This window comes from Sceloporus occidentalis, unplaced genomic scaffold (assembly GCF_023333645.1).
Source record: "Sceloporus occidentalis isolate IW3139 unplaced genomic scaffold, rSceOcc1.0.p SCAF_37, whole genome shotgun sequence".
In the NCBI taxonomy this organism is placed as follows: Eukaryota; Metazoa; Chordata; class Lepidosauria; order Squamata; family Phrynosomatidae; genus Sceloporus; species Sceloporus occidentalis.
Window position 1 is genome coordinate 10783779 of NW_028317017.1, and position 23935 is coordinate 10807713.

A 23935-nucleotide genomic window follows, 5' to 3' on the forward strand; every position below is an offset into this window, starting at 1 on the left:
GTTAAGAGCATGAATGCTTTTAAAAGTAATAATAGTAATTGCATTATAAGGTAACGATTATGGTCTCACATATAGCATAATTTAGAGCTTTGTTTTACACCCCAAGACATAGCTCTCTTATTTGCCACCCCAAATGACAGCTCAGCTTGTCTAATGGCTGCATGCTGGTTAAATATAGACTGACGATATCCTATACCAACAATAACAGATTGTAGATGCTTTAAAGACAGCACAGTTGGAGTTTGAATGAAACTGCAAAGCACTTTTTCAGCTCTTACGTAAATTGTTAGGGATGTGTTTAGGGATTTTGTGTATGTTACTGAATTAAAGAATGTTTGTATGTCTGTGTAATTTTCTTCTGAATCAATGAGATCTGATGGTCTAGGAAAATCATTTCATTCCTGACAACTTTCAAATCATTTTAAAAACTTCTCCGACATTGGTGCGATTGTGTCATGTCATGCGATTTTCAAGGGTTGTACAATCTCCTTTTCCTAAAAGTTACTGGGGCTGCCTCTTTGTGACTGAAAGTCTAAAACATGTTCATAGCTCCCTCTGATGACCACTGAAAACCACACAACATTTTCCTCGTTCGTGCATTCAGCTGCTGAGTGGTTAGATCTAATTGCTTCCAAGTGAGGTCAGCAAAAGGTATTTATCGAAAAGCATTGAACAACAACAGGCTCAACACACACACAGAAAACCCCTCTTGCGTGTTGATTTATGGAAACAATTAGGATCCTGCTGGAGTTTTTCTGAGTTGAGAAATAGTTTGTCACTACAGAATCTCATGTTGCAAAGAGCAGGCAGCAGAGATGGAATACGCGTATATCCTGCTGTTATCAACAAGAACCAGTAAGTTATCTCTGCTTTTTTTTAAAAAAAAACATTTTCTTACAGTGTTCTGTATGTGCAGATCCATTTACTTGTTAGACCACTTTCATACTGGAATATCATACAGTTTATGACAAATTCAAGCAAGCTTGAACTGCATGTCTGTGGCTTTTTTGTAACATATTGTAAAAACTCGCAAGCTGCTTCTGACAGCTCAGCCAGAGACGTGTGCTGCTGTCCGCAAAGAATGCTTGGGAACCGGTGTCTGGTGCACACATTCCGAAAACTGCAAGCTTTTAAAATGACATATGAAGTCTTAAGCAGAATCAATTCAGCCACTTTAAATTACAAAGTTAAACTTTGACTTAGCAGTTACTGGGGTCTGAGTTTTATCATGTTCATCATGCTATATATGTTAGCTAAGCATACAGGACCTTTCAAATTTTACATATATTAGTTTATGGATTACAGGATTACATTTATTAGGTTTTTATGCATTTTAGAAAAAACTCACTACTGCATGGACCATACTGGGCTTAAAGGATTGTCACATTGAATGATTTGCACATGAGTGCATGCATGTAAGACGCTACCATTAACGTTATCATTTCTTCACAGTCCTTTTACATCTGACAGCAAGTCCAAGTAGTCCTGAATGTTACAACCGCCAGCTTTATTCAGTTCTGACATTCTGAGGGACTCTGTGAAAGCGAATCACCATTTGGACATCCAAGTTTGAATGAATACATAGCAAAAGCTAACACAATCCTAGAAGTATTTTACATCAAATTGATTTACATCAACAGGTCTTGGACCTATCAACCAAAACCCTGAGATTTAAGTTTCATTATGATGTTCATGAACACCCAGAGCACTGCACTATAATGCGCAAATGGATACTAATTTGGATCCTGCCAACTTTGCTCTACAGACCATACTTTCACATAATATTTCTGCTGGGCACTCTTTCTCTAGCTTGCAATGACATGACTCCAGAGCAAATGGCTGTAAATGTGAACTGCTCTAGCCCTGAGAGGCATACCAGAAGTTATGATTATATGGAGGGTGGGGATGTACGGATAAGGAAACTTTTTTGTCGAACACAGTGGTATCTGTGGATTGATAAGCGGGGAAACGTGAAGGGTACACAGGATGCAAACAACAGCTACAGTAAGTATTGATTTCTTGTTTTCTTATCTATACATTTGATATTGGTGTACTTGTCTGCATATGACTCTGGATATTTTTTTAACATTACATTCTACCGGGAAGCTGGGTTCATTTTGAACAAAATCAATACAACCAAATTGACCAGTATTTACTTTGTCAGCTCTGTAGGCTATGATTACATATATGAAGTCACATTTAATTAACCTTTTAAAGTAATTCTCCAATAAATGCATGCTAGTCTTGTAGACATTTACCGGGACAAAATGTGGTAAAGCAACTAAGCTTAGCACACAGAAGAAGGTATAAATTGTTGGAACTAGATCAAAGGTATGAATGGATGTCTAGGTTGGACACGAGGCACGGTGCTGCGGCATGGGTAGTATGTTTAGACAGTGAGGCGGTGAGTCAAGTGCATTGCATTGTACTGCAGGTGTTTGTACTGAGACAGATGTTCTATTTCAGATTTGTATATGATATTTACTGGTGTTACTGTGTCTTCTCAGCAAATATGTCAATTTACTTTTTACTGGAAATGATATCATAAAGTGACATGCAAACAATAGTTTGCTGTGTAAATGTATGGCAACACAAATCGTAAAGCATTCAGATCAAGTGCATATTAAGGGTCCATGAAACAATTATTTGGTAGGAATGGAAAATAAAAGCATTATCAAGAAGTCATTAGTATATGAGACATACAAGTATGTTGTCCATGTGGAGAAGAAGACAACAAAAAGAGAGGGCTGTTGTAATTACTTCTCAATATCTCCAATAATACAAATGACAAATCTAATACACATAAGGAAGGTAAATGTATGGGGGGGGGTTTGTTTTTACATAAAATAGTAATACTGGCAATTTCACAAGGCTGAAAAAACTCTGTCAGCTTGTGTAAATATTTTGCTGCAAGAAATGTGCAATACATTGCAAAGGAATGCAAAGCTAATCATCATATCATTCCATTGGGTCATGTACATAAAATATAACTGTGCCATATCAGTATATTAGTTTGTTTCTCCACAGAGGTCATGATATCTTTGAGATTTAAAGATAACAGTGAATGGCGTTTAGAAGTAAGAAGACATTTATTTGATAATTTGTTTGTAATTTATTAACCTACTCATGCTTTATAATTACACCTAATGTGTCAGATTCCTATATCCCACTAATATATTTTACATACTCATCTATACTATACTTAATAGTTAACTCACATTCAGGTAAACTAACAACATACTGCAAGTGCTATGGTATGCTGATGTGGAGGATAAGACATAGTTGCTTCAGACATATAAGGGTGGGGGCAGGATTCCAGAATCCCTGGTACAGGATAGCGCAACTTGATCCTCTGTTATCTGACATTTACATTTAGAAAACAGATTTCATGTATTCGGTTATTTTGCATAAAGTCTTCTTTGCCCTTAAATCTTGAATTTCAGTAATTATACCATGTCCCATTCTCTGAATTGGACCGTCCTTTCTTATTTATTATGTTGTCTGTTGCTAGCAAAACTCAATGATATACCCCCACTGCCTTAATCCCTTTTCAGAGCTTCCCTAACAGTGAACCACTGCAAGAACAGAAGGATGAGCTATTCATTTCCACTTCTTCAAATGCACAAACTTTAATACCTAAAAATTTACCTATATTCAATGTTGCTTACTTAGTTACCAAAACTCTTTGGGACTACGACTCCCAAGGCATCAAATAACCTCATTACCCACCCAGATCACTCGGCATTGCTTTGTGTTACCTTCAGCTAAAATGCTGGCCAGTATCTAATATGTCAGAATATAAACGCAATAAACAATCCTATCTATTTCCTCAACACATCCTGCTCCCTAGGTATCATTTAACGTCTAGAGAATTATTGCTAATGCCATTGTTAAAAGAAACTGAGACAACTCTGGTGTCTTACATCTTGTCAGGTGGGACACGTTTCATGGATGAGTGGTGCCACACATGGGTGTCATGAATCATACATAGCCTCTATGTGTTTGAACTCATCACATTCCAGCTATAGCCATTAGTGTCCACTTATGTACTAGCTCTTAATAATGGTGGGGAATCTGGGTTTGGTTTGGTTGCTTGAGCTCCAAATGAGATTTCCCTTTGGGCGCTGCAAAAAAAATCTAATCATCCATCCAACCATTGTATAGCTACATTTTACATGTTGTCATAAATAAGAATTACTCATCCATGAGCTTTTAATTTGGGGAATTAATGGTTGTGTACCTTTAAATTACGAAAGTATTACCCCAGATAGTTTCATTTAAGACATTAAAAAAATGGATGAATAAAAAAATCCAATTGCCGTCATTAAACAGAATTGCTGTTTTATGACTGGGTGTCGCTAAACTAAAAACAACCAGCTCTGTAACTAATATCTCATTAGTTAAGCAAATTAAGGTTAAGCAAAGTCTTGTTTTGTTGCCTCGAGACATATCCCACCGATGGCATTTCAGCAACAGCCGGGTGGCCACAGACATATCAGTTTTCTTTGTCTTCTATTCTGACCATAAATATTTAGTCAAGTAGCAAATTTACAGCTCATTAACAGCCACAAGTTCAAGGTCAGTACTGTACAGTTAAGAAAACAAACAATAGACTATTCCTTACTGATATGAACTAAATCATGTTTTACAAAATTATTGTGTAATTACAAAAAAACTCAGACTATTAAAATAACTTTGATTTAATGAACAACAGGATTAGCTACCAACAATATGTACTTCATATACTTAATTAGCCTCCATTTAAAAGAACAGAACCATTTATTGCCCGGGGCTCTTATCTTTACTATTTTTTAAATGTTCGTGGCAGTTTACAAACAATGACACATTTATTTCTAATTAATTCTGTATGGCTGGGTTTGGTGCGCTTTTATAACATCTAATAGCGTGCTACTTCGGTCCCATTTATATGTTAGTTGGGAGAAAAAAGGGGAAAAAATACTCATTATAATTCCTAAAGTTAGCAAGTAAGGCGATATTAAATGGCTAATAAACAAAGAACAATAAACAACTAACTAAATATATAAACTTTCTTATGAATTAGTGCGTCAATAATGATCTAAATAGAAAATGAATCCTCATGTTCTCGCACAATGAAAATAGAACAAAATGAATAAAACTAACCAAGCATGGGAATTATTCATTTCTATATTAATTGAGCTATAAAAAACTACAGATGTGTTATTAATGAATGAGCGTACCTTGAGCCATAATGCTCAAGTTCCAGATGATACAAACAAAACCATTTAAGTGTAAATTAAGGGTTCATGCTTTATTAACATACCTGGGAAGTTTGGTGCTGACTGCTATGTAGCCTCCTACATAGCCTTTTGATCTCCTATTTCAGCACTGCTCTGGTGGAAAGACCAGTGGACCCGCATACCCTTTAATTTCCCAGGTATGTTTATTAAGCCAAACCCATTAGTCAATTAGGCTTGAACCTCAATGCCAATATGAATGCTGTGAAAAGTTATCAAGGGCTTTGGTCACCCAGTAAAAAGCATCACATATATCGGACAACATTTGTAAAGGAACAGTCTAGTTCCCCCTACAGCCAAACCCAATGGTGTCTTCTGGCCTGGGCTTCTAGCAGTTCCAAGGGGGTAGCAGCCTTCTGCCGCATAGTGAAAGATTGCCCTATTGGGCGCTCCCTGGCATACAACCTTTCATGGGCCAATTAGGGAGATCTGAGATATCAGAGAGATGAAATATGGAACACTGTGCCTAGCCAGAACAATCTCCACAACGATCTTAGTCTGTGATGTGTCTTTTAAAAGCTTGTGCCAGGACATTACAGAAGTCACGAAGCATAAAGGACTGGGGTCAGGGAGGTAATGGCCTGTACCCAGCCAAGATATGCCATTGGCCCCACCAATGAAGAATGCATATAAATGTACTTTGTAAGTACTTTAATATGCATTCTTTAACTAACGAGGAAAGGAGAAGCTGCAGTGTATCACACCCTCCATGGTCAAGATTTCACCCCAATGGTGCATTCTATGCATGATCACAAGGGGGGAGTCCAGCACCAGACCTGTCTGGGGGAGAATATAATGCATGCGAGCAGGAGCAGTGTTCAGCAGAATAAGCCTCCTTCGAGTTTAGAAACTCGGGTCTCCCCTTTCAGCAGGAGCAAGAATCACAGGTTAATGATTGGGGAGAATGGCTTTAATCAGACGGCATGTTTCTTTGCCAACATATTTTTTAAATTCCCTATAGAGGTCACATTAAGGACCTGGCAAGCTAGTGCCGATATCACTACACCCAGCTGGTAAAGGTAAGCAAGCCAGTGTTTGGGCTGTAGAACGTCTTTGCAACAGTGCTAGGGTTTACCTAAGGTCTTGTTATAGCATGTGGCAAATTTGTTAGAAAAGAACGTCAGGCAGAGAACTTTAAAATTAGGCAAAACCACAGTCTGCTTGGAGAGCAATATTTTTGTAGCATTTTTGACAGGTATCAGGTTTTGTAACTGAAAGTCAAAAAAAAGAAACTAAAAGTGTGCCGCTTTCAAGGGCTAAATACGTCTTTCCAGATTGTAGGTGTATGCGTTTCAGGTATTTAACTATTAGTTATACAGTTTCACCTGCATGCAATAGCACGTATGGGTACCAGACATTGGTAAATTGATATTTAGTCTACAGAGTAAAGGGAATGGTATGTGTTGTCATTCAGCACTTTATTTTTATATTTATTTTTTTTTGCCTGGGACTGACCACTGGTAATTGTATGACCGCATAGCTCTAGGCAAGACATCTCCTTGTAAATGGGGTCACTACTTTGAGGATCAAAGGGGTCAAGTGAAAATACACCCATTAATCAAAACATCAAGTCAATTGATTAAAATCTATTGCTAGGTTTTTAAAGATAGGACATGCATCTGGTTTCTGAAACACACCTGTATACCTAATAATAGCCTAATGAACAGCCAGATGTAAGCACGTTGTATACTGCAGCACAACAAAGAAATTTAGGATTGTACATTTCACAAAATATTATAGTGGAAACTCAATGTCTTCTGAAATTTTCAAGATATTTGTATTTTAGCGGTGCGACTGAAAGGGCCTTTATGATAATATCAGTGAGACTTATTGTCTCGTTTATAGTTGTTTAAATTAGTAAAGTAGGCAAAAAGTATTGTATTTTAAGAGTCCAATTTACAGAAATGTTTCAGCCTGGAATTCACATTGTTATTTGTCTCTTTGATGGCACTAAAGATAACTCTAAAAATGAAATTATAGGTAATTAACATTTGAGGTTTTGCAGCTCTGCCTTGAACGGGCCATTTAGAAAACAGTTGGTTACAGCTTAAAGTCATTCTTTTTCGTCTTTGAAGCTGGCATAAGGCATTTAATTTTACATCAAGGAACCTATCAATTTCTGCTTTGTTTAAAGCTTAGAGTAATAAAGCCAGAACGGCACAAGTAATGTACTCTAGCTGTTGCTTAAAACGAAATACAGTACTTAAGTCATGTAAGTGCAAATAATAAAGTTCTACTCTGTTAAAAACAACATTTTAAGTATGTAAAGAATAAAAGAATACAAATGATGGCCAGAACTAAACATATCAGCATATGCACTTCACCCCCCCCCCCCGTAATTTCAATCTTACCTTTGTTCTTCTTGCCTATTATTGCATCACATTTTTATTTCCTTGTTTAGTTGGTGGGGGGGTGAGCAACATTGCAAAGAAGTAGCATTTTTAATTTATTTGAGGCATCATGACTAATGTTTATACTGAATGCTCTTTGAGATTAAATAAAGCTCATCTCTACAAGGTATTTACGGTCAACACCTTACATAAGTAATATCTTGTAAGGGCTTTGAGAAAGGGAACTTTTATGGACAAGTTTGTCTGTAATCCTAACAAGCAAACAAAGCAAGCATTTAAACGTCAGGTATCATATCTACAAGACTTAATTTCTCTGATCAAAACAAGATGTCACACTAATAAAGGGATAGGATTTCTAGATTTCAAGACAATACATTTCTCAGAAAGCATGGTATTCATGGTTGGGTAGGGCTTTAACAAATAACCCTAGAAAGAACATTATTTACCCTTTTCTAAGTCATGAATGGAATCCTCCCACTGAAGAACAATGTGTTTTGAAATACATTAAAAATCAATGAAAGGCTATTGTAAGTAATTGAAGTGAAAATAGTAATGTCTGAAGCTGTACAAAAACATGTTATCATTATAAAAGAAAGTCTGTTCAAGAACTTCCCATAAAAGAAAAACAAAACAACTGATGAAGGGGGTACAGTGCTTTAACGAAGAGCAGAAACTCCCACTTAAACTACATACATCATTTCAAGATGAAAAATGTATATACAGAAATGGCTTTGAAGATATGAAGAAGAAATATTAACCTAATGTTACATGTAGACATCATTCAGGACTCGCATAACTTAACCTATTTAGCTTTATAGTAAAATAATAAATATAAAATATATAAAAAATATAAATATATGGACTAAAACTGGACCCATTAGAAATGATTAACCATGTATACATCATTTTATATACACTGATCCTTGGCTAATATGTACAAACTTAAAAACACACCTGTCTGTGCCTGCTATCACATGTAACCCCATTCCTGTTTGCAAATGCTCAAAACCACATTGAACACTGGGTTTACTTGGTTTGCATTTAATATAAACTTTGGATTTGTCTGTGTTATTCCATAGACTCTAATATTTATGTATGAAAGGCCAAAACGTACTGGAATCTGTTGCCCACTTCATAACAGAGGTTTAGTTCTCCTAAGGCACACAGTGTGGCAACACATAATATCTCTATGAAGCATTCAATGGCATCTGTAACAGCATTATTTTGTATAACAAAAGGCATCGCCCTAACATTCACCAATCTAATGCTGAGAATTACACACGACAAGCAGCATTGTCAAGAAACAAGCCTATACCTTCACTGTATTACATCACACATAACAGCGACTAAATTCACAGAGAGAAAGGCAGTGACACATACTACTTATGGTTGAAGCCTTTAAGATGTTCTGTATCTCAGATCTATAAACATTTAAGGGAATTCAGCAACAAACAATTTAACTACTCTACTAAGACAACATATTTGATGTTTAATTCACTAGAGATCTACACATTGTAGCAAACGTGACATGAACTCAGACAATTGTATGGAGAAAGAGAAAGAGAAGGAGAAGGAGAAGGAGAGCTGCTGTGTGGGAGATTGACCTCAATGGCCTGCAATGAAATCACAACAAGCACAATAAAAAAAAACCAGAATAAAAATATTCATTTTTTGCACAGCAGCAGAAATAGATAATGCCTATAAATACACTATAAGAAATATATCCCACTCTGAAAATACACTATATAGACAAAAGTATTGGGACACCTGAGCTTTACACCAATGGGGCTTTCTTACTGCATCCCCCCCTTTGCAGCTATAGCAGCCTCCACTCTACTGGAAAGGCTTTCCACAAGATTTTGGAGTGTTTGTGGGCATTTTTGCCCATTCATCCAGTAGAGCATTTGTGAGGTCAGGCACTGAGGTTGGGTGAGAAGGCCAGGCTCGCAATCTCTGATCCAGTTCATCCCAAAGGTGATTGGCTTGAAGTCATGGCTCTGTGCAGGCCAGTCAAGTTCATCCATACATGTCTTTATTAATACTACCCTTTAGTGGAAGGGGTCAAACACTGAACAACAGCCCCAGACCATTATCCTTCCTCCACCAAAGTTTGCAGTAGGCACTATGCATTTTACTAGGTAGCTTTCTATTGGCGTCCGCCAAACCCAGATTCATCGATCAGACTTCCAGATGGTGAAGCTTGATTGATCACTCTAGAGAACACATTTCCACTGCTCCAGAGTCCAAAGGCAGTGTGCTTTAGACTACTCCAGATGACACTTAGTATTGTGCAAAGTGACCTTCAGCTTGTGTGCAGCTGCTCCGCCATGGAAACCCATTTCATAAAGCTCCTGACCCACAGTGCTTGTGTTGATGTTGCTTCTACAGGCAGTTTGGAGCTCTGTAAGCAAGTAATGCTACAGACAGCAAGTAATTTTTCCACTCTTCAGCACTCAGCAGCCCTGCTCTGCGTGTGGTCTACCGCATCGTGGCTGAGCTGTTGCTACTACTAGACATTTCTACTTTACAATTATTGCACTTACAGAGGACAGAGGCAGATCTTGCAGGGTAAAAAATGCACAAACTTGACTTGTGGCAAAGGTTGCACCATTTGACACTGCCATGTTTAAAGTTTGTCTATGGAGATGGCATGCCTATATGTTGGATTTTATACACCTGTTAGCAATGGGTGTGGCTGAAACACCTCAATTCAATAATTAGGAGGGGTGTCCCAATAATTGTCCATAGAGTGTATGTTTTTGTATGAACTTATTTGAGATAAAGGTTCTTGGATCAGGAGTATAACAACGTTATTATAACTGTTACATACCACATTTTCTTTTATCTACTGATAATCTTGAGGACCAATAGTAGATTTATCCAAGACTTATACCAATTTAGCAAACCGAGATGAGTGTGCCAGCCATTGCCTGTCTCACCAACTCAGACTCACCCAACCAAAAATGGAAGTTTTGCCCCAATTCATGAGGCAAAAGAAATATATATATTTAATATTAAAATTTACTTTTTAGACTTGCTATGCAGTTTTTTTTGTTTATTTCAAGTGTGCAGAGGCCACAATTCTCAAAATAGCCTCTCTGCAACCTCACGTCCTGCAAAGCTACACAGTCCATCCCCCACCCATTGTAGGGCTAGCTAGATCAGCATCCTGGGGTGTCAAAGTTATAGTACATGACAAAGCATTGAAAGCATCCAAACATGACACTTCGATAACGAAAACCCTGCTTGGTGTCTGTCTAGTCAGCAGCCACAAGGAAAGTTAAGCAACAGTGTTCTACGTTAGATGCCACTCTTGCACTGAAATGGGCATGATTGCAATTGCGACATTAACCCTCCCAATTAACCTCATCTCCTCTGTTGCTTGGCTTATAAGAAAATGCAGAGACTTTGTTCTATACTTATGTTGGTTTGTGCTGTTTTAATTAAAAAAGGAAGGATTTGTTAAAAGGCATATAATTAGTGTTGTATTCTTAGAAGCAATGCTAAACTATTTGCACATGTGATAAAAAAGAATGAAAAATAACGACTCATTGTTTGGCAAGAAAAATTTAAGACCACCTTAGACTGTCTGACCTGGAGGCATTCATAATTAGTTCTTTTCGTCTCAAACATCTGTAAATACAAATCACTATGAACACAAGCCTGTAATTAACAACTTAGTTTCTTTAACATCCCTTTTGTCCTCCTTCACATCTAGGCTACATCTACATTGTTACAGACTTCCATTCAGTGTCCACTTAAATTCATACATCATGGTAAAAGAACATGTAAACTGTACAATGAATCCCACAACACTAGGCTACAATTAAATACGTTGAATCTAGATGGGAGGATGATGAAGCACATGTGTCCTATCACACTACATTACAATAACCATAAAGTACTTCTGCTATTCTAAATAATTACATGGATTTATACATGGAATCAAACCTTCAACTAGAGTGATGTTGCTACCTAATAATATAATCATATTATCTCACCCCATCTACCATGATGATCTCATAATGCTGACACATCACATGGAAAAATGTTAACTGTCACATTAAGAAGCTGCTGCTTATTATCTGGTCTCAGGCTATAGAGGGCATAAAATCTGCCGACAGCCAACCCTCTCTGAGGCTGGACACACAGACTTGATTGTTAGCTAAAAGGTGTAAGGACAAATGTGTCAATAAAGAGAAGTTAATGTTTGGGTATGATTACCTGCCTGTGTCTGATTGTGGTCTCCATCTTTAAAAATTGATCAGCCTCAGCAGAAACAGAAAAAGCAATCTCTGTTAGTCCACGACTATGAAGAGTTGTAAAGAACTTGACAATACAACTGCTAGCAGGACTTTATGCCCTTCTGTCACAGTGTCAAACTACAATAATATAATAGAATAAGTAATTTAAAACAACCATGGAAAAGACAATGAGTAAATATTAGAATTCAGGTACAGGTACATAGCTTTTAAATAAAATGATTCCCCAGTAAACATGAAAGAGACTGATAAGCTATCACAACTCCACATGTGATACTTCACATGAGATCTAGTGGTGAGAAATAATTTCTGTTAATACTCAACACAACAAGACTACAAGAGAAGCAATGTATAATCACATATGTCACCAGCGTGTCACATTTGTAACAAATAGAAACATGAATTTAAAGGAAATTTGCAATACATTGCAAAAATAGTGAAGATTTATATAAAAGTGTAAACATTTTAAGCGTGTGTTTCTCTTAGATAACTTGAAAGATGGATGTTTCTGCCAACTAAGACTTCATACATATGTTAATCCTATTATAGGCCAAAGCCAACTCATTTGGGCAATACCCGATGCTCCAGACTGATGGGCTCCTTTAATGAACCAGTGATATCAGGAAGCATTCAAGAGTTACTGTATAGTACTTCACAATAAAATGCTATTCGTCAGAGTAGTGAGGCAAATGGGACTATTCCTTCCGACCATTCTCTTAAATAAGAATGTCTGATGTCACTCAAAAGCAGAACCATATTTACAACTAGGGTCCTGAACAACGCAATGGTGTATTTTAACCCCTTCGTGACAAAGGCGGATTTTACTTTTTGTACCCTTCGTGACAATGGCCTTTTTAACATTTCTGCGCTGCTCGTGTTTAGCTGTAATTTTCTTCTTTCCCGTTTACTGAACCCACACACATTAGATATTGTTTTTTTTCAGGACAAGAAGGGCTTTCTTTAGATGACATTGTTTTGATTGTATCATATTATTTACTATTAAAAAAAATATAAAATATGGTGAAAAATGTAGAAAAAAATGACTTTCTAACTTTTAGTTGAAAAATCTTTTACTCATCTATAAAAGGTAATGAAAAAACCTGCTAAATAGATTCTACTATTTGTCCTGAGTTTAGAAATACCCAATGTTTTTATGTTTTTTTTGCTTTTTTCTACACATTATGGGGCAATAAGTACAGGTAGCGTTTTGATATTTCAAAGCCATTTTTTCCAAATCTGGTAATTCTTCCCCCCATGTGCCATTTCGGGTATCTTTGAAGCCGGCCAATGCAATTTACCCCGTCAAGTCATATATTTTTGAAAACTAGACAGCCCAGGGTATTCCAAATGCTATTTTAACCCTTTCCAAGCACTAATTCTACCATCAGCCTTTGTCAAACTTTATGGTAGTAATTTTTTTTGCATTTGTTTTTCCACACACATTTTACTTCAGGTATGAATAAACAGGTTCTGGTATATGTCACTATCACAAAACACCCCAATATGTGTTTAGCAACATCTCCTGAGTACAGCGATACCTCACATGAATGATTTTGCCTGGCTGTTTGGGGGCAAAAGGGCCACATTTGGGGCATGCGCATTTTTCAATGTTGAACTTTGGCATTTGGGGATCCACTGCCCATGCCCTATTTGGTACATCTTTGAGCCGGGCCATTTCAGTGTGCCCAACAAAACCATATATTTTTGAAAACTAGACACCAGGGTATTTTAAATGCTGGTATTTTAACTCTTTGCATGCACACATTTTACCACCAGAATTTTTTCAAAGTTTGCAGTGGTATTTTTATGTGTGTATTTTTCCCCCACACACCTACTTTATGTATGAATTTACAGCTCCTGGTTTATGCCGCTGTCACACGACACCCAAATATGTGTTCAGCAATATCTACTGAGCGCAGTGATACCCCACATGCATGGGTTTGTCATTTTTTGGGGGAACTAAAAGGCCACATTTGGTACGTGTGCATTTTTCTAATTGGAAATTAGATGTGTGGCCATCCTTCATACCTGTTATTTGGGACATTGTTGAACCCGGTCAAATCAATTTACCCCATCAAATCATACATTTTTTAAAAGTAGACACCCCATATGCCAGTATTTTAACTCTTTCCATGCGAGAATTGTTTTAAGCTAATATGCTAATTTTAGGACTTGCTCACAAAAATATATTTTTTCTATATATATTTTATTTTTGCCTTTTAATAAAAAAAAAATTGTAACATTTTTTTTCAACTTGAAGGTTTCCGTGATAGTGACATCAGTGGGAAATTATTTTTACATTTTACAGTTTTTTTCTAATTATTATTAATTTTATTTTATTTTTTTATTTATTTTTTACTAATCACACTTCGCTGATGGCGAAGATCACCGGCAGCTGTGGCTGTGACCACTCTCCGGAGCGGTCACAGTCCATCCCAAGGTAAGTGTTTGGTGTTGCTGGATGCCTCCTGATCGAGGCATTCCAGCGATACCATTTAAGTTTAGGAGGCGATCGTTGATCGCCTCCTAAACGCTTTTAAAACGGGTGTTTTAAAAGCATGGCGGATGTTGACGCCCGGGGAGGGTCCAGAGATGGCCCCTTTGTGCCGATCATGGCGTTGCTGAATGCCTCGAGGTAGAGGCATTACAGCAACGCCGTTTAGGTGCAGAAAGCGAAAATAGATCGCTTTCTGCACCCGTTTAAAGACGTGCCGGTCCTGGCACGTCAATTGTCGTTAAAGACGTGATTTTCCGTGACGTGCCCAGACTGGCAATTGTCATCAAGGGGTTAACAAAGTGTTGTATGGTGTAATTACCACCATTTGGGGAGGAAGGTAACAGTAAAATAATTGCTTTCACATGTAAAACACTGTTCGTAAAGAACTGGCTGGGTAGAAACTATGTGGCTCAAAATAACAGAAAGTCATCTTGGTTCCATCCTTCCTTGTTTTGGGTTGGTACAGTACATCGGGGTTTTTTTTTTACTTGTGGTTACCAGACTCTGGTGCAGAGGAATATAATTTGTGGCAAGGATATAAGGTCATGGTAACACACACAGTAGGGTCTGCAGCTGCAATCAAAGGCAGCAGCTGGGTGATGGTTCTCAGCAAACAGGTGCTCAAATGTTTTAGTCGGTCTAGTCGGTCGACATTTCTTACATGCGTGGTTCTTAGCTAAATAATGTGTATGTAAGTGCTTGTATAAAAGGAACAATGCTGTTCTCACTATCCCCTATTCTAACAGCGCTACAGAGTATGCTGGCGCTATATAAATAACTGTACTCTTCATCCTGAGAGTGTGAGCATATATGGGTTTTAACAGCCTCAGGCTACAAAACATAAGATTATCATGGTTCATTTCATGACACAGCTGGAACATAAAATGAGCTGATCGGCATTCAGAAAATTATAGGGGATGCAGCACGTAAAAGATAGTCTGAGCTGTAGTTATATTTATGAACGTATGGATCTGATTTAAGCAATCATACAAGCAACAGTATTAATGCAAACCCCATATTTAACCTGGCATAATTGCTGTCAGACATGCACATTTTATGTAGAAGGCCCCTTGCCGCAATTTTTCCCAGGTCTTCTATTGACACGGAATCTCTAGTTTATTCATCACATAATACATGCCAAAAACTGACTGGAAATGGTTTCTTTATAAGATGTATCTTGCTGCATTCATGAAACTTGAGATAAGAAAGAGAAAATACTTGCATGATACTTTGTGTGCACCATTCCTTGCTACATCACAGAAAACAGACAATTACTAATTTGCTTGTGGAATTACCATTTCAATTATTACCCCGTATGTATTAAGCACCAACAAATTATCCAGCACTGTACAATTTAAATAGGGTGATTTACACATACATAACAGACAAACGTTAACACATAAAGACACGATAGGAGTCTGTCCTTTACCAAGTATAAACTGTCCAGAAAGTAAGCATTTTGAACGTATTAGTTTTAACAAACATCATTTTAAATGCTAAGCAAGGGGACAATCATAGTGTGGTTTATACACTAAAGGAGGATTATGGAGGTAAGTTTGCATTAGTTGCAGTGCCAACTCACCAACATTGTGAAGGGCTGGCTTTGGCCCTTTATAAAGCATATGCATTAATTACCTAAAACAGGTTACAGGGAATATTGGGCTTTTGACCGCATTAGTCTACATTCGGGGTGTATGTGGATGTTGCCATTAGCCTTTGGACAACTGAGAGAAGCAGAGTGTTGCACTCAGCAATGCCCAGGAGGAATGCACATGGAGGGACAAATGCTGTTCCATTCATGCTCATGATGATTCATGGGAGGAAGCTTGAGCTACAGTATAAAGGCGTGCATGTGCTGTACATTTGTAGACTAAGGAGATGGCTCACACCCTTTTCAGTGTGCAGATTGTATGGAAAGACGAGGATTTTTCCTGATGCTGTTTTTAGTCACTAAAATGGTTTTCCTCTCATTTTGCTGTTATTTCTCATCCTTTGTTCTTCTCTTTCCTTCTTTTTCTCTTATCTTCATACTTTCTCTCCTTATTTTTATTCACCCGGTTTCTATTTCCTCTCCAGTTTTTTTTCTAATTCTTTGCTCTCCTTTCATTTTCACTCCTGTTTTTTTACCCTATTTTATCTCTCATTTCTCTTGTCCTTTTGCACTTTTTCTCTCTACTAATCAAATATTTAGCTTTCACCTGTAAAACCACACCCAGTAAAACACCAGGTTCTTCCTCTCAAAGAGTGTCCAGGAAATAGCTCTGGAAAAGGTGGCAACCCAAGTCCGAGATAGTGTACCTAAAAACATTCATTACATGCCAGTTCAACAGTCATCTAAATCCCTCCGGGGCTTTGGGATTTTGTACCTTAAGGGTACGCCTGATGATGTCATTACATTCTCCTACACATTTTCTTCCAAATGGCTCTCTTAGTATTAAGAACTGCTTCTGGCATGTAATAAGTGATCCACTAGTGCGTTTCATACATTGATCAGCCATAACATTACGACCACCTGCCTAATGTTGTGCAGGTCCCCCTTAATGCTGCCTAAACAGCCCTGACTCCACTAGACCTTTGAAGGTGTGCTGTGGTATCTGACACCAAGATGGTTACAGCAGATCCTTTAAGTCCTGTAAGTTGCGAGGTGGGGCCTCAATGGATGCATCCTTGTGCCATGTGTACTCCAGGTAAGCGACGCACACGCACCCAGCCATCCACGTGATGTAAAGAAAACATGATTCATCAGACCAGGCCACCAATATACATTGCCCTACATGCATCAATGAGCCTTGGCTGCCCATGACTCTGTCGCTGGTTCACCGCTTTTCCTTCATTGGACCACTTTTGACCACTACAGACGGGAAAACACCCCACAAGAGTTGCAGTTCTGGAGATGCTCTGACCCAGTCATCTGGCAATCACAATTTGGTCCTTGTCAAGGCTTGCCCATTTTCCTGCTTCTACACATCAACTTTGAGGATGAAATTTTCACTTGTTGTCCAATATATTCCACCCACTGACAGGTGCCATGATAACAAGATTATCAGTGTTATTCACTTCACCTGTCACTGGTCATTATATTATGGCTGATCGGTGTATATTAAATATCATTCTATAAGATATGTTTTTATTCTAAAATACATAATTCCTGCTGTAACAGAACACATGGTTATCTTAAAGTAATTTACCTGCATAAATAAGTCTTTCCTGTTTCTGTACAAAATTTAAAACTGGAAATAAAAAGGGGCAAAATGCTACAGAATCGCCCATGCATCTGCACATAAAATTTAAAGGGCCCGCACACTTGCCAAATGCATTAAAGTGCATATAATGGCCGGATTGTCCCTTTAATTATTGGTCATCTTTCACTTGATGAAATTGGTTTGGTCAAATCCTCTTCTAGTTGCTTCCTCTGAAACCAGAGGCATAAGCAGGAAGCCAATTGCTGTCCCATTGAAATCAATAAAAGCTCCTACTGGAATCAATGTAAGTAGAAGCAGTCAATCACATATGTGCTAGCAAGACATTAGGTTTCAGATGGGATACATGTGATGGACTGCTATTCCCACTTACTAGAATGGGAGTATGAGAATTTTGAAGCTCACAGCAAATTATTTATATTATTCAATTTGCCAAGTGAAGACAATAAAAACTATTCTTTTTAACAGTTAAGACATGAGACAAAATTTGATGTACCATAACATTTTAACCCATTTTAAAACAATGCATTTTGAGCCTGTACATTTACGGGCTTTGTCACTAAGGGGTTAAATTTGCATAAATTGTCATAATACTTGGCTTTGAAATGAACCAATGTTTACAACTATGTAGTATATGTTATTTATGTATTGAATTAACCTACATAATTGAAGAAGACACGCAATGATTCAATTTCCATGAAGCAGTTTTGGTTATCTTCACGTACATAAATCACTCCGAACCCTATCAGTCTTTGGGTGCCCAGAGAGGTCAAACAGATGCTTTATCTTTCTAAAGTAACGGTACACAGTGGTCTGCTTTACATCATTTACACTTTCTAAGATTTCTGCTTTTTTGTAAGTGATATTGGTAGCTTTTTTAAACATTTTCCTGCAGAAAGTCCCATTCACTATTCCATGAAGACACTTACCATATGAAAGTTTCAGTCAACTTTGATAAATTGTGTAGTTCATGTTTAAAACTGTTTTGCTGTAAAAATATATTCTGTAAGTAGGGTACCACAGCAAATATAAAGGAAACATCCAAAATAGCATTTTTTTTTATAACCCCTTCTAATTCTTACATCTTAACCATTGTTTTATTTTTCACATGCATATTAAAAGATATTTTACCTTTCCTATCAGGTTTTAAATCATTTCTTTAGAATCAATATATGTTGCAAGAAGGCACAGAACAAAATACACCATATACAAAAATCAAAAAATATGTCTCCTCAACCAGCTATCTATAAATCAAAATATAAGATTTGCATGCCAATATTACACATTAATCATGCAAAATACAAAGAAGAAATAGTAATTTTGACATACAGTAAAACAAGGCTCAATAAACCTTGGTGCGTAGGGTTTTGTGGGACATGGGGGATCAGAGCAGAGATACCATTGCAAATCCGGCACCCTACGTTTTCCTGCAGAGGCACAGTAAAGAGAGTGCTGTGAGGCGTCCAGCAATGTCACATAACGTGACGCAGTAAATGTATGTGTATACAAGTAGTGTCAGCCAGTGAGTATTTGTATAGTGCTGGGGTCAGTGTGTGAGTGTGTGTTTATACTGCTATGGCAGGGTCGGTGTGTATGTATATATATATATATATATATATATATATATATATATATATATATATAGTGCTGGAGTTTGTGCGTGTGTGTTATATGGTGTTGGAGTCAGTCTGTGAGTATGTGTGTACTGTAGTGTCAGAGACAATGTGTATGTGTGTATACGTATAGTGCTAGGGTCAGTGTGTGTGTAAATCTATAGCACCAGAATAAGCATATCTACTGTATTGAGTGTGTATGGCATTAGCATGAGTGTGTATGTCAGCATATAGTGTGTGTTAGCATGTGTGTACAGGAGTTTAGAGTGTTAGGGTGTGTGTTACTGTAAGGTGGTAGCGTGTGTAACATACAAGCTTGACTCTTTATGGTGTAAAATGACCCCTTGTCATAGAGGAGTTACCTGCAGTACTGTAGGTGTGTTTTATGTTGTATTGCCCCAATAAACATCTTTTAACTGCAGACCAGGGGGTAATATGTGAAAATAAAAACATGGCTGGTGAAAATAAAGTTGGCTCCTAAAGTTTTTGGCTAGATCCAATCCAAATTCGTTAACCCCTGTAGTAAAAATCAGTTCCTTGGGGGGGGGTTCAAAAATAGTGTCCTTGCAGCAGGAATAACACCTGAGGACGGGAGGGGGAATGACAGAAGTCCAAAGGCTGTGGGGATCGGGAGAGTGAGGACTGGGGGTTAATCATCTTCCTGGAGTAGTCCCTTAGTAAGCTGAGGATCAGCCTGAGGCAGTCTTGGACAGCGACCTGGCGGTTCCTGGCAAACCCCAAAAGGTCCTTAATACAACAGAATAGGCACCAAGATTCTTCTATGTGAGTTCCTGGAAAAAGTGCATGCAAAACCTCAAAGCAACAATCTACAAAAGAAAATTGCAAAATGCAATTGCCCAGTGTCAGATCCACCCAATGTCAATTGTGTGCTGTAACACTTTATATATTACAATGTCACTCGATTAAAGCATAATATAGGTATAAAGATCTATTTTTTATTTAAAATTGTTTCTTTACCATAACATAATAGTGAAGATACCTTTTTCAGTTTTTAGGATTGCAGTACATGGGGAATAGGAGAAAATGTGCATGAAGTGAATTTGGCTATGCCTTTAGTGGAGCCCCTTGTGATGTCAGAGCCTTAAAGAAATTAACAATAGAAAAAACAAAGAAACCACCTTCACGTCTAGATGTGTGAATGAAGAAATAAATAAATACCCTACAAGTTCTGCTGCTCCCAAATAACACTCCTCATAAGTGTTCAAAAAGTCAATGGAACCAAAGAGGGGCGCATGAACATGTAGAGAAAACAAAAAAATCCAAAATAGTGTAATAAATTCAAGTAAATGAAATATATGGAGTGTGAATTGCACTCACAAACTTGGCTTTAAAAACAGCTCATCAGAAAGACGTTGGAGTCTTCATGGGGTCTGTAATACAGGAAAAGCCACAAACTGGTGCAGTAAGTTCAAACAATAGTTTTAATAAATGAATCAGAGCAACTTACAAGCAGGTTGGCATAACAACCGGGTTATGCATACAAGCAGTGGGTAAAAAGTCTCCACCGAGACTGCAGAAGGTAAGTGAAGTCCGTAAAAAGTCCGTAGAAAGTAGTCTATATGTCCGTGATAAAATTCGGTAAGTATCTCAACACGTTTCGCCGAGCTATGTGTCGGCTTCCTCAGGAGAAATTCAATTCAACTGACTTTTTACGGACTTCACTTACCTTCTGGAGTCTCGGTGGAGACTTTTTACCCACTGCTTGTATGCATAACCCGGTTGTTATGCCAACCTGCTTGTAAGTTGCTCTGATTCATTTATTAAAACTATTGTTTGAACTTACTGCACCAGTTTGTGGCTTTTCCTGTATTACAGACCCCATGAAGACTCCAAGGTCTTTCTGATGAGCTGTTTTTAAAGCCAAGTTTGTGAGTGCAATTCACACTCCATATATTTCATTTACTTGAATTTATTACACTATTTTGGATTTTTTTGTTTTCTCTACATGTTCATGTGCCCCTCTTTGGTTCCCTAAAGAAATTAAAACTGGAACATAAAATAAAACTGTAATAACAAAACATGATCGATGGCTCGCCATAGCGGATTCAATTACAACTTTATATTGCGTGCAACAGTTTCCCTTTAAAAGGTGAAATTCCATTCAGCCTAATATTACCTCCGCTATCTAGTATATTAAGCAAATAAACGTTTGCAGACTTATTTTATTTATTTTTCTGAAGGTTAAAATTAAAACCTTCACAGGAACATTTAAGTATTTAGATTTCCATGGCAACAAGCTATCAGTAATTGTTTTTTACGTCACGTAACAATTAAGCATGCCCTAAAAAAACCTGAATAAAGCAATATTTACATAATTAAAAGTATATTTTAATGAATGCTTTGGGAATTTAACAGCACTATGAAGGTTTCAAATATTAAATGTAGTTACAAATGCAACAATCAAAAACAGTATTTTTAAGGCAAAATTCCAAAGTCTCTTTCAGTTTTAGTCCCTGGCCAAAATTCAAAAGTAAGTTTGGTCTCATAAAATTAAAAAATCTATTTTATTTTCTTCAGGTGTTATGGAAATCAGAACAGTGTCTGTTGGGATTGTGGCAATCAAGGGAGTACAAAGTGAATATTTTCTAGCTATGAATAAGTCTGGAAAGGTCTATGGAAAGGTAAGTTATATTTGCAATTATGGCATTTTATTGTTGCACACATATTATATTCATAACAAATATATTGATATTGTATTGTCTTACAACTTACATACATTAATTACATTTTATATTAAAATTTTATTATAATCTCTACAAGATTTTGTTATATAAAATGTGATATTTGAAACTAGGAGCAGCAAATATATTTTACATACCGTATTTGCTCGATTATAAAACGAAGTTTTTTTCAGAGCAAATGAGACTACGATCAAGATCCCCCGCAACGCTGCGGGGGACCTGAATCCTCCTGTCTCCCCCCCACCCGCCAACTTACCGGTGCTTCTGACTCCCGGTGTGTTGTCCAGGCAGCATGTAGACGCTGCAGCCGGAAGGAGGTGCGGTTAGCAGCAAGGGTTCCCCTCACCGGGGAATTCTCTATGACAGCCGGGGAAGGTCTGCGTGATGCTGCTAACCGCACTTCCTTCCGGCTGCAGCGGAAGTTGCCTACGCGAATCGCATAGACGTCTACACGCTGCCCGGACAACACACCGGGAGTCAGAAGCACCGGTACGTTTTTTTTGGGGGGGGGTTAATGGGGGGCATAAGGCATTTCTGTAGGCAGAGTGCTCTATGATATGCCTTTTAACCCCCTTAATGCCACCCTGCCTCCAGAAATGCCTTTTAACCCTCTATACGCCACTCTGCCTCCTGAAATGCCTTATACCTCCCTATATGCCACTGTGCCCCATAATATGCCTTTTAACCCCCTAAAGTGGCATATAGGGGTGTAAGGCATTTCTGGAGGCTGAGTGGCACATAGGGGGTCAAAAAAGGCATATCATGCATGGGGCACAGTGGCATTCAGAGGGTTAAAAAGCATATCATGGGGCACAGTGGCATTTATAGCTTTTATTAAAAATGTACATGAATTACACGAATTAACATCTTATATTCAGGCTTTTTCTTTTTTTCCTAAATATTCAGATTTGGGGGGGGTCGTCTTATAATCAGGGTCGTCTTATAATCGAGCAAATACGGTAATATGTAAACAGGGGATGTTGCCGAAAATAAATTTGGTCATTGTTTAGTGGTGGTACTTTCTTTACACAAATAATAATTAGGTTTTAATAATGGGCTGCTTATCCTGAGCAAAATGATGTATAATTTGTGGGGGTGCATAATATATGGAAGAGGGGAATCACAATAACAAACAGTATGGTAAAAATTACAATTTTCTTGTCATATTTATGTCTAATTTTTATTTTCACCTGACAGAAATCCTGCAACGAAGACTGCAACTTCAAGGAGCTAATTCAAGAGAATCGTTACAACACCTATGCATCAGCAAAGTGGACACACAATGGAAGAGAGATGTTTGTTGCTTTAAACAGCAAAGGGTCTCCTTTAAAAGGGAAAAAATCCAAGAAAGAACAGAAAGCCTCACATTTTCTTCCAGTGCCAACCTCCTAAAAATGTACACAGTCTACAATTAAACAGTTCCAGCACAAATAATTTTTTATTTTAATAATATTATAAATAATAATAATAATTATAAAACATATAAAGGACACAAAAAGCTGGATCTACTACTGAAAAGCCAAACAAGCTGGACTTGCGCATTTATGTGGATTTATAAAGACTGCTCCCAGAAAAAAAATGACAAAAAAATGTAAAAATTTTCCCAGACAAGATATTGTTGAATGCAAGTTGTAAAAATTCTGAACTGTTGTACAAACATATGTTAGTAATACTCATAGAGTATTATTTTTTTTGTTAAATTATCTAACCCCAAAGAAGGAGGATTGACTTGATTATCTGATGATTTTAATTGTAAAATAAATAAATCTGCTTATTAAGTATGGCTGCTATAAAAAAAAATGTCCTTTATTGTTAAGGAGCAGATAATAGTGTTGTGTAAAATATGTCAGATTTGTGGGCTGCTGGAATGATGTCAGATTTTCAAGTCAATTCTGCATCTAGACATTGAGCAGTGCATTATAAAAAAAACCCTATTGAAAAACTGTATGCACACTATTATATAAAATATAGAAAATATTTTATTTTTGTAATTTTTGTGACTATGGCATTCAAATAAAAATTATTTTTGGAATG

General features: G+C 37.4%; 1 protein-coding gene across 1 annotated transcript; it reads left to right on the forward strand.

Annotated features, from left to right (window-relative positions):
• The first annotated feature begins 1718 nt into the window (after window positions 1-1718).
• LOC149297827 (fibroblast growth factor 7-like) lies at window positions 1719-23293 on the forward strand. The gene is made up of 3 exons (XM_089488308.1): window positions 1719-2004; window positions 21738-21841; window positions 23099-23293. Exons 1-3 carry the CDS (start codon window positions 1719-1721, stop codon window positions 23291-23293), a joined length of 585 nt encoding a protein of 194 aa, XP_089344434.1.
• The last annotated feature ends 642 nt before the right edge of the window (window positions 23294-23935 follow it).

Excerpts from the sequence above, each read along its gene's own strand:
- LOC149297827 (XM_089488308.1), top strand. The coding sequence starts at position 1,719 with ATGCGCAAATGGATACTAATTTGGATCCTGCCAACTTTGCTCTACAGA. Across the intron at positions 2,005-21,737 it reads GGATGCAAACAACAGCTACA|GTGTTATGGAAATCAGAACA; the intron begins GTAAGTATTGAT and ends TATTTTCTTCAG. Across the intron at positions 21,842-23,098 it reads CTGGAAAGGTCTATGGAAAG|AAATCCTGCAACGAAGACTG; the intron begins GTAAGTTATATT and ends TTCACCTGACAG.